Consider the following 20,645-nt stretch of genomic DNA (forward strand, 5'->3'; position numbering starts at 1 on the left):
TATATATGTGTGTGTATATATATGTGTGTGTATATGTGTATCTGTGTGTGTATATATATATATATATATAATTTTTTTTTTTGGTACAGATGGAGACTTGCAATGTTGCCCAGGCTGGTCTTGAACTCTGAGGCTCAAGCAACCCTCTTACCTTGGTCTCCCAAAGTGCTGGGATTATGGGCATGAGCCATTGCAGCCAGCTACTATATTTTGGTGTAAAGTTCTCCATATTGGATTTCTGTTTTGTCTTGTTTTGAGACAGCTCTTGCTCTGTCACCCAGGCTGGAGTGCAATGGCACCATCTTGGCTCACTGCAGTCTCCACCTTCTGGGCTCAAGTGATCCATCCACCTTAACCTCCCAAGTAGCTGGGACTACAGGTGCTGCCACTATGACTTGCTAAATTTTTTTTGGTGTGCATGTATGTGTTGTAGAGACAGAGTTTCGCCAGATTTCCCAGGTTCATTTCCAATTTCTGGGTTAAAGCGATCCTCCCACCGTGGCCTCCCAAAGTGCTGGGATTGCGGGAGTGAGCCACCATGCTCGATCTCCATATTTAATTTTATACAGTTGACAAAATGTAACCTAAAAGGACAAAAGTCTCAAAAAAGAAGTAGTCGAGAATATATGGACTTAGTTGATGGTGTGAAAACATATGAAAAGCAAAACATAAGCACAAATAAACAAATCCATCAACCACGCAAGAACGCCCACCCCTTTCGCTGCCTTTCCCCACACAAAGGCAACAGGAACTGCCATTTTTTCCCCATGAATGAAAATAGTTCCCCAGGTTGTGGGAAAACATTATTAGTTTAAGATTAAATGAGTGACTTCAGTTTACAAAACCAAAATTATGTGTTAGCTACAAAGTTCAAAGATTTAAACTTCAGCTAACTTCAATGTCTGTTTAAAGAAGATCACTAATATCAAGGACCAAGAAAATACAAGCAAAACCTGAAGTAATATTATTTCACATTATTTTATTTTCTTTCAATTTAGAAAATGACACATTCTTCTGAACACTATAAAAGAGATGCTGAGGTCAAATGTAGCACTCAGTAAATACTGATTATTGGTGTAAATATGAAACAACATGATAATATACATTTTTTTGAAAAAATGTTTGCTTAGTAGTTTAATTAAACAAGATTGAATATTTTGCATTTTAATACTCAGGAGAAAATCGCCAACTGTTTTGTAGCATGCCTGGAATTTTAAATTTCATTTTCTGGTGCCAGATTGAAATAAAATAGGAAACATGATAAAGATTAATTTGATGTCAGAAGGGACATTTGCTCTTTAATTAGATTTCTGCAGCTCTCGCAGTTTTGTTGTGCCACCAGAGCAAGTCCGAAAAGCCTGCAGCACAACCAAACAGTGATCCTCATATCCACACTTTACTGGGAACTAATTTCATTTCCTGCCTGTCTGGAGAGGTATTTTCAACAGGCATCAATGTTTTGTCTTCACAACTGATTTATTCATCAATCTCAATGTGATTTTTTTTAAACCTTTAAATTACACCCAAATCCTAAAGCAGCTGTTTATTACACAAGGAAATTGAAAATCTGTCTGTGTGATATCATACAAAGATTTTTTCTTAAGGTTATAAAGGAAGTTGACAGATATTAATGATTTTTTTCTCTTGACCTCATTCGACAATCTCATGAGCAGAAAAAAAGGAAGAAAATTGGACAAAAAAAAGCGGGTCCATGGTTTCAGTGTATAAAACATTATTCTAGAAAAAAAATGAAACTATTATTCCTGGTGGACTACACAATCATTTTTGTAGGATACATTCATTTTCAAAAGGATAATAAAATAGCTAAAGTAATATTGGAATATGAGACAATATTTTAAAAATACAGTTGCTGTTAACTTTCTTCTCTCTCTCTCTTTCTCTCTCTCTGTCTGGTGTTTGGATATGTCCACATGGCTCCCACATGAGGAAGCAAACATCTTCAAGATAAAGGTGTTTTGAATGATGAATCAGGTCAGATTTTATCCACAACTCAGGTCTGCATCTACAGGCTGAAGACTAACTGATGACTCGGATGTGGGCCCCAACAGACTGTGGCGGTGGCAATAAATGAAGTGACAGCGTGGAGGGGAGGTGGACTCCCTTTTTTGATGCTGATTTTGGGATTATCAGTTCTCTGGGGATACCAGTCCCCATCACCTGCAGGATCCCACTCCAATTCCCTGCCCTTGACTCTGACCTTGCCCCTACCTCTCTCTTTATTTCCCTGCTTCCCACTGGCCTCCTTCCCATCTCCCAGACAGGCCGTGCTTCTCCCCAGATTGGCTCTCCCAGCCTAGAGTCCCCTTTCCTGGCTGCTGCTGTCTGTGGGAACGTCCTCCACACCCTTCCCACTTTCCAATATTTAAAGCATACTTCCTCTTCTCATCCTTCAGGTCACTGTGCCAGCCCTTGAGAAGGGCCTTCCTTGTCCATCCCAGCTAAAGGCTCCATCCTTCCTCCATGCACCCCAAAAGTCTGGAAGTCTGTCTTCCAGTTTTATTTTTTTTAGAAGACCTTTGTTATTTGTTTATCATATCACCACTGCCATCCCTTCCCTGCCAACTCCACGGGGCAGGGGTCTCATGACTTGTTCTCGCTCATCACTCAATTTCCAGAGCCTAGACAGTGTCTAGCACATGTTAGGGGTTCAATTAAAATTTTTCAAATCAATTACATTTTTAAAAACTTCCAAGGAATTGAAATTGCAATTCTACTAGCTGATCTTTAATTCATTCTAACAGTGAAACACTTTTACTGCTCATTTGTTTGTCTATTTGTTCACTACTCAACAATTATTTTGACTACTTACTATGATCAAGGCATTGTTAAAAGAGTTCTTAGTCAATGTAGTCTTTGCAGTGATTTACTCTCCATTTTGGGTTTATGCCATTTGGGTAAATTGTAATCAGGTCTTCCCATCTCAGCAAGCATACTTTTTGGGATACACTAACAGAACTGACTTAAAAGATGATGAATAACTTGTCCAATGTAATCTGTTCTATTTTTTCTTATACAGTTAAGATTCTATATGGAAAGACAAATCTCTTGGATTTTTATATGTGGCCTTATGTAAATCTGAAATATTTGAAAACTATTCAGGATCACAGCCATATCATCCAAGGTGTTTGTGTTAGCATAAATAGAAAAAGTAATCATCTCTTGAGTGATAAATCAGAAAAAGGATCTCCTCTGCACACAGCTCCAGTCCTCAGCATGGTGGTGAGGAAACTGAATTTTTGTTTTTTTTTCCTCCGGAAAGAAACAGCCCCCAACTATAGCGCTGTAAGCAAAACATGGGTCCTTAGCCGGGCAGCACCCTCAAACAGATGTCAATCACCCAACCAAAGTTGTGTCCTCCAAACCATTAATTCTTATACAAACACTACTGGTTCATTAAGATGCATGGATACCCAAGAATGTTCCTTTAATTGAAGCTGATGTCTGATGGGAAGAGTGGGAATTTGCCCCTAAGAATATAACTCGGTCATACACCTCTTAAGATGAGGCAGGGTGGTGGGAAGTGGCTTTCTAGGTACTCTTCTTCCCCAGTGAATCAACAACTGGTGTGTTGGATGCAGATAAGAAAGCTGTCATAGCTTTAGCAGTATCTTTGGCTTAGGGACCAAGAAAGACTTCAGTAAGAAGATGAATCCCTTTGTTCTCCATAACCATTTTGATTTGAGAAGTAACCAGAATTTAAAGATCCTTTGAATTCTTAGGAGATACAGGTTTTCTCGTATGAAAGAGTTAAGAGTCTGCAAGAATCATTGTGAATGAGATGCAGCAAGCCTAGCATTTTAGAATTCAGCCTCTGAGTTTTGAACAGACCTGGGTTTGAATTCCAGCTCTAACCTTATGAGCATATGACTTAACTCTGCTAAGCCTCAGTGTCTTCCTCTAAATGAAGATAATGCTAGTACCCGCACTGTAAGTTTTCTGAGAATTGAAGAAGAGGGGGTGTATTAAAAGCATTGGGTTTGTCACTGTGAGCTCTCAAAAGTCCTGTCAATAATAATAATAATAGTAATAATAATAATGCATTGGGGACTATGTATATTTGATTTCTTTTTCTGCCTCTCCTTCTGGTCCATCTCCCCAGTCCAACTAAAGATTTGAATTCCACAGAGAGGTAGACTTCAATTCTATAGGAAAGCTGTGTTTGCCTTATATCCTTATAGCTTGGAGAACAATAGAGTTCTCCAATTGGAGTATATAAGTGATACCTGCATTTAATGTGATTTGTAGTTTTTACTTTTATTTATTTTTTAAAAAATTATATTCAGTCTCCATAGAGACTATAAAAGATTGCCAGTGTCAACTATACTGCGAGTTGTCATGGCAGGGTACTGGGAGAAGCTTTCAATTGGCAGTAATCACATCTCAGATAAACTTCATTGGCTACGATACTGCCACTGCGCAAAGCTGCTTTTATTTTTTAAAATAAAATTTAAAAAATAGTTTTAGGATTTCAGGATGCCTTCTGTTCAATTTAGTTTATATTGTTTGAGCCTAATTTTCAAATTTTAAAATAATACCAAAATCCAAAAGGAATATTTGGTTTCAAAGAAAAGTTAAGCTAAAATTGCACACAAATGGTTTCAATAATCAGGGAGTGGGTAGGGAGACTTCCAAACAGCCTGTGCTTTTCAATTTATGCAGAAGCCAGATATCCATTTTTAAATAAAACTCTGGTTAAAATGTTCAGTTCTTAGGACTTTCAGGGTTCCACCAGATTTGGTGTTGGATCTGATTTCATTTTTCAGCATTTATTGGACTCAAGAGGCATACCAGTCAAGACTTTCTCATCTCCAAACAATATTTTTTAAAAAGTTGTAGAATTCTCTATTCCAGAGAGATTCAGCAGCACTTGGTATCTTAAAATAACAAATGTACTTTATTCAAGAAACAGAAAACAAGAAGAATGATTAGAAACATGAAGCAAAATGGATATCATGGGAAAGAAACCAGTGATTATGAAAAGAAGCGACTGTCAATTGTGATGGCATAATGCCACACGAACTCACCACTTGTAAATTACATTTTGCAGAAAGCAGATATTTGTTGAATATCTTTAGTGCTCTCTTGACTTACATAGAAGGATAGAAAACACATATTCCCCATCCTGTCCTGGATAAACAGCCTTCCCACCCCCCGCCACCACACTTCAGAATAGGGGTGCACACTCTAAGCCCAGAGCCATTGCACTTACTTGCTGCATGGTGGGTGAGTGTAAGGCGGACTGGACCTGCATGGGGAGCTGGTTCCCAAGGGGCTGCTGCATGGTGAGCGGCTGGTGCTGCTGCATGTTGAGATGCTGGTGAAGAGGCGGGCTGATCTGGAGGGGAGGAGGAGGGGACACAGCCATGTTCGCTATAGAGACAGTCACTGGCATTTGGTTATTCGGCTTGGGGGCTATGTTCCTGGGGAGACTAGGATGCATGGCGGTTAGGTGAGGATTCATTCCTGGTTGTTGGTGATAGTGGGAACTTAGGTACAGAGTGGAGTGGGCCTGGCTGGGCCCGTGGAACACCGACGGCTTCGAATTGATCAGCTGAGGAGGTTGAGATGTCTTCACATCAACAGGTTCACTGTAGCTCTGTTGAGGAAACACATGAGCAGAATTGGGAGGCTGATACATGAGTGTTGATTCTAGGTATGACACTTTGTGAATTTATTAAAGCACTTTCCCTGGAATCCATACCCGTGACTATCCTGGAGTCTCTTATCTAAGAATTCCTCCACCATTATTTGTAATGTGATTTATACAAGACAGCTTCTATCCCTTTTCATGAAATTGAAAACAATCTGTAATGACATTTTGTTCCTTTGCCTAAATGTTTAACTCGGTGACTTTTCTCATCATCCAAACGAGGGTAACAAGATGGGTTTGTGGAGGGGGGGAAGGGGGAAGGCAGATGCCGCGAGTGCCCAAATGGGAAACACACGTGGAGATTACTTTCAAAGCATTTCAGTTCTGGAGTTCTTCTATAGATTATAGGTTTGGTTTTTAATTTTTCCTTTTTTATATTCTCAAAGAGACTTGGCCTAGATATTTGCACAAAGAAAACAAAGCTGGCTGATGGAAATGGATATGGGAGAACAGAGTTCTAAAATACCTTTCTGAAGTCATATAAAACTACATTAATATACTCTTCAAAGTAACTGCAGAACTTATCCTGAGTTTTAAAATGAAGTTGGTGATGAATTGTCCTCCATAATGAAGTAGATAAAAATAATCTCTCTTAGAAATTTTAGACTCCATCATAAATTAATATAATTTTGCCCTAATTTTCCACACCTTCATATGGTCATTTCCTAATAATATTTTAATTGATTTAAAAACTGAACAAGAATTAAGCCTGTGGCAATTCCTCATGGGTCTGAACCTACCTCCTACATTTCCTGAGAGGAAGAGACTGATAAAACAACCAAAGATAGAAGGTAGAACCAACTGGAAGGAAAAAAATGATAAAATAGACTGAAGAAAAAAAAATCACTTTGTCAAAACAAGGTCTTGAGGACGCATATGTGCTTTTACTCTGCAATCTCGATGTCATGCTTATTCAGCTTTCAAGTCAAAGTGAGTTTCTTGCTACTCTCCGCACTGCAGGGAGCACTGCGCCATGAGGGCTCTCGGGGTCCTTCTGCTCGGTGCACCACCAGGCAACCCACTGACAGGCCCTTAGAGAAACGGGTTCATCACGCATGACGGCATGAAACTCAAGCCGGGTAGCTTCCTTATCACCAGGCAGCTTACAATACGGTTAGCAACACAACTCATTTGTCTTCAATAATGCAGTCAAGTTTCATGAAAACCACTGTAAGAATGATGCTGGGTATGTCTGCTGACTCCCAGGGGGACAGGCTGGTGTGGGTGGACGATTAGCCCCACATTCTGTCATTACAGAAAGGACACATCTGACACCTGTAAAAGTATGCCAACCCATGGAAACCTGGGGTCCTGTGAGACTCTGAATACTCCATGCACAGTATAAAGTAAGGTGTACTCAAATAATTCCAGCCCCTTTGGAGAGTCCTCTCATCCTGACATTTTTCCCTGTGTCACTGTTGATGCAGCTTTCTGAAATAGGAACCAACATTTAGATTCCCTGTCTTCGCTATTAACACAAAAAATGTCAAAACTGTTCATGAAAATCTTTAAGGGAGGTTTTAGATCAAAAAAGCTTTATTAAATGTAGCTCCTGAAAGGTGCTTTTAATTAAAAAAAAAAAAACAACAAGTTTTAAGTAGATTTTTTTTGGCTTCCATTGAAAAATTCTTATTGTTGATGTGCAAAATAGTTAACAATTCAAGGAAAAGGTCAAATGGGTTAATCGAAGCTGTGTAAACAGTGACTACTTCCACATCAGAATAACATGTACTGCAACTGATATGCCTAGAAAATTATTCCATATATGCCAGAAAGATTATGTCCTAAGTCTGTGTGTTTAAGTAATCTGGAAAAGTGTTCGGTGTGTTTGAATTCCCTCTTTTTAGCCTACTGCAGAAAGGCTAGTTTCATATTTAGTCACAGACTGTGTTGACTTCATACCAGAAAGAAATCATATTTATAAAAATGGATACATATTGGTACATCTTTATTTTTTGCTTTATAGTTGTTGTTTTAATTTAAAATAATACAAGTCACTCACATTCTCCTATGATCAAAAGTAGAAAATACGTGTAATTGTAAAATGTTTTCATTTTAATTTCTGTATATAACTTATTACTAGATAATGAGGTAACTTTTGGCTAAAGAAATAAAAATATCAAATTCAAAATAAACAATGAATCTAATTCTCCTGAATTCTACTATTTAAATAATAGTATGTGGTCCATCATATAGAAAGATGATAGATAAGCAGACGTAGAGATGGAATAGATGTACAGATTTATAGAAGTCAACAGATAGCAACCTAATTTGAGATACTTTATTACCAACCTTGTAAAGCTCTCTTTTCTCATGGATAATTAAACACAAAACATTTTCTCTGTCTAGCCACTTATTTATCATTTATGTCTTCCATATCAAAGCCACAAAGACCAGTCCCCTTCAACCTACTTTGAAAGAGTAGTCACTTTTAATCACTAGAAGAACTACTGGCAAACTCAAAGTAAATACAGTTCCAAAGATGATGATTCAGACAACACTTGAAACATAATTTTTAACATGGAGGGAGACTTTGGGGGAAGTTATATATATTTTCCCTTTATTTTCTAATCATTGAATGTGACAACAGAAATAATGTATCCAGCCATGTGCCTAAATGTGGCAAGTGCTCCAATATGAGTTCTCTTCCTGCAGTCTCTTTTCACAAAGATATCTTGATTCCTCCAAAAGGGGATCTTTTTTTGATGATAGGGACTTGAATTTCTGTAGCCCACGCATCTACCATAGTGCAAAGTACATAAAAACACAATTATGTTTTCTAAGGCGTGAATGACTACTCTTGAGCAATCCTCCAGGCAGCCACCATTGCCCTTGCTGACTTGCCCTCTTGACCAGACACACCATTCCTCTTCCCATGGAGTGAGGAAGGATCTGAAGACTTGGAAAAGCCACAGAGTATTAGACTGGCCTTCCTCATGCTCTTCTCTGCTCTCGGCAGGAGCCAAACCCTTCCTGAAGTGATGAGAAATTGCAGCTTTCCGCTCTGTCCTTTGGTTAGATACACTGCCCTTTATGCCTCACTGCTCTTGGGGGAATGGCGGCAGCAGGGCAGCTAGTTCAGTCTCACCCTTACTTGGGGAATTTGTATCTTTATGTAATGGTCCTCTCATTCAGATGAGGAAAAACCTGCTTCTGGCTTCACTTTTCATTAATTATTAAGCAGACTAGTACAAAAGACAATCTATTAATTACAGAGCTATTTTATTGTTCTGGAAGATAGGTAGAATAAGTTCATTTTCAGTGGCAAACTGCCATAAATTCATAATGCGATTAAATGAAAATACATAGAAATCATAATGTACTCTTACTGTCATTTTTTTCCAATTTAACAGTGAAAGCAAGGCTACAATTTTGCTAATCAATTATATTGCATATGAAGACTTCTATACCTATCATTCAGAAATTAGAACTATTTTCCCATACATACTAAGTAATTCGCATTTGTTTCCACTTTTAAACACATTAACCACTTTTATTTAGCAATGAGTGTCGTATTGGTCACCTGACAAATGTGTTTCCCAGCATGTAGACAACTGAAAATCAACCTTTGAATCTCACACTTTCACAAGAGAAATGTGTTCTTGCCGTTAGTTTCTGAGTATGTTCTCTTTCCTATTTGCTTTTAGACCACAGATTCTGGAAGATATTTTCTACAAGCCATAAAGTGGGGGTAGTGGCCATAGAGACATTTTGAATATTATCTGTAGAGGGTTCCTTTGACATATGCAAAATGTATAAAGGATACAACTCTATAAGCCTGAAGATACCTCTTACTAACCAAATTGTTGACTATCCAAGGTAGCTTCAATCCCATTTACTTTGTATAATGAAGATAATACTGCATAGTGTATAATTTCCCCCATTCTGGGATGATACGCGCTATAAAAATGAAAGATTGACAAAGCTATTGTTATTTAAAATAGCAAAGTATAAACATAATACATAAAACTCAGTGGAAAGAACAATATAAGAATTTCTGAACCAAATCAAATTAATAGCCCATCTAATTTGATTCTTGTTTTCAGCACTGACCGATACTTGATGCATTGAAAATTAAACAAAATTTATGCACCTACTCAATTGTGCATTGCTCCTTCTGGAAGAAAAATTCTTTCTGGGCCATGCAGGTGATTAACTTATACCCTGAAGCATGAGATTTTATTATCTTTAAATCACGATCTGGGTTTACAGAGCTGCAAATTTTATGTTAACAGTCATACAATGATCCATCCCATTTGCAAATTCAGACTCAGTATTTGTCTCTATAGCTCACCATGGCATGATATATGTAAGTTTGCCTCATTCCATAAAAATAAACTATTTTTTTTCAAATCCACTTTCCTTTAATTGAACTAAGCATCGTGCTTCTTTACTACTGACTATGGAAACAGAGAACTTTCTTGTCTTAACTCAATATTGTCTTGTTCTGTATGTAAAAAAAAAAGGTTTCCATTTGTCCTTTACACATTTTAGTACTTCATGAACTATTCCTTAAGGTAGAAACAAAATCTTTTATTTGATGTTATGACCTTAAAGTCATGAATCTGATTGCCTTTATTTAATAAACCAGAACATAGTTATCCAAATGCCATATCCTTCCAGGTTGGCAATCCTGAGAAGTTGTACACTTATTTCAATAATGCTGCCTTTATTTGGGATATTTGGGAGCTTCCCTACTGGAATTCTCTTCAGAGCCTGTGGGACACTGTTTTACATATCCTCAGACAACTCTTTGTCTTTTGATGGTGAATTTGATTTTTGGAAACAGCTAATAGTCACTTGAAGCCAAGTCTGCGGGTTATATCTGGGTGATGTTTGGGGAAAAGAATGAGGTGTGAAAACAATGTAACAAGATTGATTTTCTAATGTGGCTCATAAACTTTTCCTGACTACAGTTCTAAAAGAGGAGTTTCAAAAATTTTTTGAACTCTGGGAGCAATAATAAAATGAGTTTGCAGCCTCCCAAGGTGACTACTTTGAATGCAACACTCATTTTGGGAATATAAATTCTGGTCTATGTGGTAAAATGAAACTAGTTCCATTGCTTTAAAGTTATACATTGTTTTCAGCATAATAATTTAGATCCATGTCTAGGAATTCCTGAGTCTATGGAAAAACTATATTTCCTTCAGCTTTATTTAACAGTCCAACCCCATATGACCTTCAATAGCATGTAAAATTGCTTAAGCCAGGAACTCTGAGCCTTCATAATAGCATATATCCTTGGACCACTTTGCAGGGTTCATAAAGATCATTTCAATTAAGAAAACTATAGATGAATGCATTTTTGTTTATATCTAGATCATTTCTTATCTTTATAAAGAAATATATCTATGAAGCAAAATTTTCTTTTTTAAATGTCACTTTTAGAATTTATTTATATCAAAATAGCCTTTGATATAAAGACAAATTGAAAATATCGTCCAGCTAAATTTTCAATGATATGCAAATCTTTCCCTCCTCCTTTGTATACCTACTAATACTAAAAATAAAATTAATAATAATACTCATAGCTTATATTTATTAAGTGCTTCCAATGTTTAGGATGCTGGGTCATGCTGTTTATTTTTTAAATTTTTGAATTTAAAAAATTTTAATTTTATTGTGATAAGAACACTTAACATGAGATCTACCATCTTCACAAATTTTCAAGTGGACAATCCAATATTGTTGACTCTAGGTCCAATGTTGTACAGCAGATCTCCAGCGCTAATTCATCTGGTTTGGGGAATGCTTTCTGCCTGTTGATTATTGACTCCCTATTTCCCCCTCCCCCAGTCCTGGCAACCACTGTGCCACTCTTTGATTTTATGAAATTGACTATTCTAGATAACTCCTATAAGTGGAATCACGCAGTACATGTCTTTCTGTGACTGACTTATTTAATTTAGCATAGTGTCCTCAAGTGAACCATGTAATTTATATAGATTTTCTTATTTTATCCTCATGGAAACCCTAAGATATAGGTCCTATTATCTTCTCTGTTTAACATTTGAGTAAATGGAGACTTAGAACATACAAGGAACTGCATGAAGATATGCAGTTTGGAAGTGGGAAACCTGGGATTCAAATCTAGATCCACCCACCCCAGAGACTACAGACTCCTCAGCCTGGGGACTCTCCCAGTACAACAGAGGTGGCACTTTTAGAGGTCCTGGAAAAGGCTTCCTGCGATTCCATATATACGCACAGAGGTTGAAGTTGCTTTAGAGGCCTCCAATCCTTATTTATAACATTTGCTTCTGCTTTTAAGTTTCTCTCTATGGAAAGAAGTTGTTTGTTTTAACAATTCAAGAGTTTAGCAGCGTCCCCTGTTCAGATTAAATTCATCTAATTTGAAATGGAGCCTATTTTCTTATTCTGTAGTCAGAGAAAATGAAGCATGAATAATCACTAACCTATGTCTAATGCCAGTGTGGACTTAAACACCCTTGAGTCTTTGTTTTCTGGGTTTCATAAGCTTGAATCCTCTCTTTTTCTGCTACTACCTTCTAACTTTTGGTCTTCCAGTCAATTTTATGACCTTTTCCAACTTCCCCCTTTAAATGACAGAGCCTAAAATTGAATAAGGTATTCTGGAGTCTGACCAGTGCTGTGTTTGCAGCATCCTGTGTCTTATACATGTGTCCTGAAATTCTTTTGCTTGTACAGCAGGAGTGACCAGAGCTGGGCAGTTTTGTCACTGGCTCCACACGACCAGCTGAGGTACCCACCCGGCTGGAATAGCATAGCACAAAGTAGTGCTTTCCAAACATTATGCAGGCCCAGATTCCTCTGAAGGTCTCAGCCTCTGTTGGTAGTGGGGGTAGCAGAGTGGGCAGTCAGCTGGACTCCACCCTCAGTTAAGCCAGGGCAGCTTTACTCTTAGCTGTTTCCTATGTAAGAGCTGGCATGGAATTTTATGGGAGGTTGTTACCTCAATAAAATGAGGTGCCAGTTTGAAAGATTAAAAACATTTGAGAATCACTGAGGGTAGAGAAAAGCCTATAAGCTCTGGAAGAAGACAGTGAGGAGTCTGAGTCCTACTCTGCCGCAGCCACTGCGGGCAAGCCATTTACTCTCTCTGCCTAGAGACTGTCTAGAAAATGGGGCTAATTCCTACTGTGCAGGTTTGCTGTGATGGGAAATAGGAACACATGTAAAATGCCTAGCACAGTGTAAGGCACATAGAAACTACTCTGTAGACGGATGCCATGTATATTTTCGTTACTATTGGAAACAATTCAATATCCTGGTAAGAATGGGCCAGGATTTCCATTTGGAAGTTACAAAAGCTAGAATATTTGTTTCCTAGGATTAAGCGTTTTACTTTTGGCAGATTTCAATGTTATTCAAGCCTGGAGTCACGCTAATTAATCTGCTGGATTAGATGGTATATAGCAACTTTTTTATGTTTTACTATTTTTTTGAGATGGAGTGTTACTCTGTCGTCCAGGATGGAGTGTAGGTGGTACAATCTTGCTCGCTGTAACCTCTACCTCACGGGTTCTAGTGATTCTCCTGCTTCAGCCTCCTGAGTAGCTGGGGTTACAGGCACCCACTACCATGCCCAGCTAATTTTTGTATTTTTAGTGGAAACAGGGTTTCACCATGTTGGCAAGGCTGGTCTTGAACTCGTGACCTCAAGTGATCTGCCTGACTCAGCCTCCCAAAGTGCTGGGATTACAGGCATGAGCCACCGTGCCTGGCTGGTATATAGGACTTTTAAATGGAAGATGTAATCACCGAAGCATTGTCAATCCTGTGACTCAGTTTCACAGGTAGAGTCAAAGGTCATTGACGGTTCTTATTTTTTATTATGTTCTACAAGAAGCAGTTAATTTTAAAGGATCACTTCAGGCCTTTCAAGTATCATGAAACAGTCCACTCGGATCTGCTGTATACATCTTTGTCTCTCAGCACCCAGCCTTGTGTCTGACATAGAACAGGTGTCCTGCAGCCCTGCTCTGGATGCAGAGTATGGCCTGGGGGTGAAGAGGGGAGAAGGAGCAGACTGTGACTATGACATGACCACAAATTAGTGAGAGGATCTATTGGCCTAGGAATGCAAAGTCATATTTGGGGAAATGAATGCCTTGCCTAGAAAATAGGTACTAAATTATAGAGCTGTGGAGGAGTAAGTCAAAGTGGCTGGGACGAATTTAGGAAAATGGACAAGGTGCTCTGGCTAACACAGCTTTTCATGAACAAAAATGAGCTTAGCAGAGAGAATGTCAATGCTGTGCCATGACTCTGAGGCACTGGGTGTCTTGGAGTGCAGAGGAGCACATTGAGAGGACTCATGAGCAGCATGGCCCAGCAGAAGACTGAGGGCAGTGCAGGTCAAAGTCAACCTTGGCCACTGGTTTCCTGCAGGTGTCTTTCCTCTTCAGTGAAATGTTGATAATCAAGTCTACTTCAAGGGATAAGGCCTAAGGATTAAGGGAACTTATGCAAGTAAAATGATCCTTTAAAAAAGTAAGTCTCATCAGGCTATCTATCCCCTAACAGAACCCATTCTGTGGCTTCCCTTTGTACTGAGAATGCACGCAGCTCCTTTCAAATGTCCTCCAAGGCCTTCAGGATTGGGCTCCTGCCCATCTTCCCAACTTCAGCTCAAACCACACTCTCTCCATTCACCCAGCTCTGGCCACACAGACCTTTTCAATTCAAGGAAACATTTTGCCACCCCGAGTCTCTGCACTTGTAACACTGCCTGACCAGCTCTTTCCTCTGGCTCTCTGGTTCTACAAGCTCCTGTCTTCCTTCAACCCCCAGATCCAATGTCACTTCTTTAAAGAGGTCTTTGCAGATCACCTAAGCAGAGGTCTTGCTTGATCTCCTCCAGAATACCTGGATTCTCAAATCTCAATCATTTATTAGTTTATGTTTTCACTAATGATTTCCCTTGACGAAAGAGAAAGTTCTTCAAGTCTAGGGAAAGGATGTGCCTGTTCTCCAGAGCATTCTCTGAGCCTGGCATAGTGCTTGGCACAGAGCACAAGCCCAGGAAGATTGGTCAAATGAATATACAAACGGAAGGTGGGGAAAAAATAGAGCTTGGCTGGCACATGGTGGTTCCTGGGAGTTGTAATTATGGAATATATCATGTAGCATTTTCTGTTTGTCCCTTTAAATCTTTTAGAATAGGGAAATAATTTATAACATAGTAAAAAAATTATAATGCAGAAAAAATATGTTTAAATATGACTGGTTATTATTTGCCTTGTCGTAATTAAAATGGAACAGAATTAGATTTTTATATATGTGATTATATCCTTGGGAGGATAGGCTGGAAAATTTTCTGATGATGTCTAGAAAGTTACACGCCAAATATCCACTCACATACAACATCGGAGGGTCATTTTTTTAACCTGGAGAGGATGTTTGTAACTTGCCTTCAATTTGTATACACACAATAGATAGTTGTACATAAATAGATATTCAACAGCTCCAGCAAAATTTCTACTGCCAAAGAGAAGAAAAATGTCAGAGTAAGCTGTAAAAAAAGTGCTGGGTTTTTTAAATGTAGAAATGGCAATTCGCAGCATTTATACAAATTGCCGTACACTGCGGGTTGCAACTCTGAAACTGAATAGTAAGAAAAGTTGCAGCTAAGAGCAAATCTGAGGACACTTGTTTTGAAAGTAAAGGCTTAGTCAGTATCACAGCATTCTGGCAATCTGCATATCATTAACTAGTGTGCTTTGTATTGGGATTGAGACTTCGTGTATTGATTTTCTCCTATGTAAAGTGCTCTGACTAAAACTCTTATTTAAAATCTTCAAAAGAATCTGATCTTGGATGAAATAAGGAGAATTAACTTTTAAAAGCCCCGCTGTGTTTTTGGTGTAATTATCTATTAACAATATCCACACGATTATTTAATCCAACGGCTGTATGGATCTAATATTTTATACTTGTTAGGTTATAATTTTATATACATTCTATGTAATATATGCAGAAATGTGAAGTTGGTATCAGCAGAAAATATAAATAGCTTCAGAAGGAGTTAGATAAATTAGAAAGTGTGAGATAATATAAAAAAAGCTAGAAATTTTAAGGTAAGTTATACCTAATAAGTTTTCTCACAGTGCCATACCTTAGAAGTAGAACATAAGACTGGATTAGACAAATAGTTTACTGAAATTTCTTATGAATTTGTACTTTGGGCTCTCTTTTCTTCTCTGCATCAGTATATTCAGTACGTATTTTCCTCAATAAAACATAATTTATATAATTATTTTAGAGTTACAATGAGTCTGGATATTTGTGAATGAGAAAAAACGTCTTTTCTAAGGGGAAATGGGATGAAGTCCAGAGCCCCAGACCACAGTGAGCACAGTAACGGCCAATTTGGGACTTGAGATAACAGTGTCTAATGCTTACAGACTCAGTCTATATTTCTGAGGTTACCTTCAGAAGAATTCCATAAAGAAAACTGTATCTTTAATAACATGAAACCAATCAGAGTCAACTCTTGAGTATTTATAACAGGAAGAACTAGTGTTTAAGATATTCTAAATCACTAAATATTTTTAAGTGGTGTTTTTATTTTCAAACAAAATGATGTGATTTATAAACATTTTTGGGGCCTGCTTACCTCCTAATGCTGCTGTAATGAGTCTAGAACTTACAGTTGGCATGTCCTCAGTAAAGGCCAATGGCATGGGGGCCTGGAGGCAATTTAGGAAGGGGAGATGGAGAAGTAGAAAGTTGGCTTGGGTTGAAGAATGTACTGTGACTAATCCACACAACCAACCATCCACAGGTGGACAATATTTAGGAAATGGCCCAGGGGATGCTGCTCTGGTCTTTTAGAGCTGAACGAATATTTCCATATCATATAGCTTTGTTTATAATTTACTTTTTTTCCAACAAAGAAGATTGTGCAGAATTGTTAAAGTGGTCTTTTATGCCTTTAAGTGACTATCAAAATCTGCCCTGAGATAGCCACAATCCGTCACAATATCACAAAACTGCACGTTACCTTGGATACAAGGCTGGCTCTGTATGCTGCAAGTTGCTTCAGGTACTCCTTCTTCGCAGCCTCGGTTTTCTTTTTATAGACCTGCAACAACAGCAAAGAGTCTTAAATTAGAAAGTGCATCTGCTTTTGTTTTCAGAGAAGTACAATATAGAATGATAATTGCACACGCATACACACTTATAGTTATATAATAATACATATCCCCTCAAAGATTGTGTTTTCTTACTGAAACAGATTTTTAAGAAGTATGGCAATAGACTAGATAAGAAAAATATTAACAACAGTAAAACTTTACACCTTTACATAAAACATATGAAAGGATTTATCTGGGTAGCTATGAGTGTAGAGGTAGTTGGCTTACAAAGATACTATTGATGAAGGTTCCCAGGGGAACCACATGTGAGTAAATAAGGCATTCATATTTATATAATGGGCAGATAACTCCACAGCGCATTCACATCCTGATATATATGTTCCATGCTAAATATAAAAACAAAGACAGAATTTAAAGATGACAAATCATGTTCAATAAGCAAATCAAAGGAGACAGAATGGAGTTTGCAGGTTCATCATTCAGTTAAGATTTGGAGCCTTGAAGTTCTATTTTCAAAGACTCAGGAAACAGTGATGGTGATTAAGGACACATTTGGGAGAGGAAAGGGAAGCCCAGTGGCTGTGGATTGCATGCGTGCCCTGCCCTGCAGTCCACTCTGGTCATGTCCTTTCCAAGAAAAACACTGGATGTCATGGGTCTGTGGACACCTCATTTTGAAAAGGTAAAAATGTTCCGAAATGAATTTCAGTTTACAGAAGCTTTCTATTTCTGAGAGGGAATCATCTTGAAAATAAAAGCAAAATCATCCTAAGTTGAGCAAAAGTACTGAAAAATGACTTGCTTGTATGCTAAAGGTCACATCGCTAAGTTAAACAGTGAGCAGTCATTAGAGTTGAAAATGAAAGATTAGCAAAGTGAACACACATGGCCGTCTGCTACCATTAAGTTGATTCTTTCAAGGCTTTAGAGTATATTTTTGGCAATCTTTTGAAATCAGCCTTAAAGAACAAAATATTTTTCATCCTTCACTGTGTAAATGGAAATGTATTTTCATTGATACAGCTATTTTAAATTTCCCACATTTTGGATTTTACAGCAGGGAATAAGACTTGGCTAATATTTTGTAATGCTGAGCTCAAAAACAGACACACAGATCAGTATTGAAAAGTGGCTTCGGAATTAGTCAGAGTAGTTAAATATAAATTATGTCTAAAGACCAAATATCTGCTATTTGGCAGCAGGGGTCAATTTATGGTTTCAAATGCTGACTGTGGTTTGCTGAGCCCAACACCAACTACAAAATTCGAGAGGTGAGAAATATTACTTACTCATGAATATTTTAATTAAAGCAGAACATTTTACTTAAGGTAAACAAATGACTAACCTTGTCAACAGAATTATAACAGGACTCTATGAAATGAATGTGCTAATTTTCTCCTAAAGGGAGGGCTTCAGCCTTGACTTCTGTATTTGGCATTTTGGTTTAATAAAAGCCAAGTAAAATAAGGAATTAAGAATTAGTACAATATTATCATATAATCAATGTTCTATCTTACTAAGTATGAAACTACAGAAACTTTAAAATTATATTNGTCAATTTATGGTTTCAAATGCTGACTGTGGTTTGCTGAGCCCAACACCAACTACAAAATTCGAGAGGTGAGAAATATTACTTACTCATGAATATTTTAATTAAAGCAGAACATTTTACTTAAGGTAAACAAATGACTAACCTTGTCAACAGAATTATAACAGGACTCTATGAAATGAATGTGCTAATTTTTCTCCTAAAGGGAGGGCTTCAGCCTTGACTTCTGTATTTGGCATTTTGGTTTAATAAAAGCCAAGTAAAATAAGGAATTAAGAATTAGTACAATATTATCATATAATCAATGTTCTATCTTACTAAGTATGAAACTACAGAAACTTTAAAAATTATATTTCAGTTTTTTTTTTTTTAAGCAAAAAGCCAATAAATCCTTTGGTTCAAGTACAGGAGTATTCTAAATTTACTGAGCTAATTATTGGAAGTCAAATTCAAATTCTTTTTTGGAAATTCACACGTGAAAACAAACAAACGCTAAAGTCGAGTAAGTGCCTTCGAACAGTGTGATCTGTGTGTATCGTAAGCCTCGGTGCAGCCATAAAACACAGCTCTCCTGCTTTTCATTGATTTATTTTTTTTCTTGAGAGATAGATTTCTGTTTATAGTTTTTCCTTAAACCTCTTCTCAAGGACATAATTTATAATTAATGACCTTAAACTGACAATGTTTACATTTGCTTTTAATACCTTAAAACTGTTTCAAGAGGGTTTTTCTCCTACAGAGATAGAAATCCTATTCAGGACTTTGAAGCAAACATTTCATCAACATGTCTTTTATGGTAATGCATCTTTGTATACCCTAAGCATTTCTATCATGCTTTTATTGATATGCTACTCCAAGTGACTCCCATTCAGCTAACTAGGATATGTTTTGCTTTCAAAGGCAAACAGAATGCACTTTGGTCCATAGCATAGCCCACAGTGGCATTTTCTAAGTTGTGGCAGATAAGACAGTATTGCCAGATGGTCTGACTGCAGTATCTATCATTTTTCTCTCATTGGTTTCTACTGAAACAGCAACAGTGTGACTACGATGCTATCCCTTTGTTGAGCTCCTGGCAGTTAACATCACACAAAGTGTTAACTTTCCTGAAATTTGTTGCTTAACAACCAGGGAAGAAAGGTAGCTAACTCCACATGTTTCAGGCTGCATGTGCCCCCGGTTTCCCTCCAAAATCGATGTTGTTACAGGATACCTGACCAGCATGCAGAGTCCCCTGTTTTCTACAAATGGCTCCCTATTGGCTATTGATGATTGGCTATGTGGGACCATCGCATAAGTGCCTAAATACCACTTTAGAAAAGAGTAAACTCATCATGTCACATTACATGGATTGATGGATCCACTCTTTCCTGAATAGCTGCAGATGTCCAGAGGGAGAATTCAAAGGGGGGTTATTTCAGAAGGTAGATTCCTGTAATTGTGTTGAAAGGGGAGTAGCCTGGACCAGAATTAAAATCTGAGGTGGTCTCCTCAACAGTAATTAGCACCTCCATCTTTGAGAACTACCTGATGGCTCCCATTTTATACACTCTGTATGTCTTTCTGATGTTACCTTCTAAAATTGGACAAGGATATTGCTTGAATTCTATATCTAATGGAAATGTCTGAAGAAAGGCCTCAAATATGAGTGAATGATGATACATAAAAATTCCACATGCAGGTGAAGTAGGGGAAATCCTTTAAAAAAAAGATGTTTAAAAATTATCAGTAAAAACATCTCTCAAAAGCATTTCAAAGCCTCTAATTATGGATGAAGAAAGTCCTCTGCTTGCAGAAAGCAAAGATGTCCCAGGACGGCATTTGGCAATGAACAACCACTGCCATGAGCAAATGCACCGACCTTCTAACTGAAAAGGATGGGTCTGATTTATGTCAAAGTTAAGTTTAGGAAAGAAATAGTCTCTCACTCTTAGGGAAAGACAAATATTTTAAAGGTATGTGATTCATACAGTAAATATTAGTATTTAGTTGAGTTACAAAATGGCTTCCAAATGGTCCACAGCTGTTTGAAATAAAGTACAAAGTTGGCCAGATGAGGATTTAAAAATCATAATACATCATTTATCATTTTCCCCCACTCATCCAAACACTTTTGAATTCATCCTGTCCTAACTGAGTTATATGCTGTGGTTTGTTATTCCAAGAAAACTACCATATCCCATCTAAGGATTGCATGTCAGTGGCTAAACTGAAACATATATAATGGCTAAACTAAAACATACGTAGATAGTCATCAAATAGCAGTTCTAGAGAACCTAAATCCTGTCGCATGATCTAGTGATTCACTGAGGCATTTTTGAAATGCTCTGAATACCAGCTT

The 20,645-nt window shown here is 37.6% G+C and overlaps 1 protein-coding gene across 2 annotated transcripts in view; it reads right to left on the reverse strand.

Moving 5' to 3' along the window:
• TOX (thymocyte selection associated high mobility group box) overlaps positions 1-20,645 on the reverse strand; it is a 325,561-nt gene that overhangs the window by 4,802 nt on the left and 300,114 nt on the right. For both annotated transcript variants that reach the window (XM_017871747.1, XM_017871748.1), the window contains exons 6-7: positions 16,662-16,742; positions 5,231-5,617 (exon numbers count right to left, since the gene is read on the reverse strand). In XM_017871747.1, coding sequence (XP_017727236.1) covers positions 5,231-5,617; positions 16,662-16,742 — 468 coding nt within the window. The remainder of the gene's footprint in view (positions 1-5,230; positions 5,618-16,661; positions 16,743-20,645) is intronic.

The sequence above is a fragment of the Rhinopithecus bieti genome, unplaced genomic scaffold, assembly GCF_001698545.2.
Source record: "Rhinopithecus bieti isolate Rb0 unplaced genomic scaffold, ASM169854v2 scaffold_6789, whole genome shotgun sequence".
NCBI classification, from domain to species: Eukaryota; Metazoa; Chordata; class Mammalia; order Primates; family Cercopithecidae; genus Rhinopithecus; species Rhinopithecus bieti.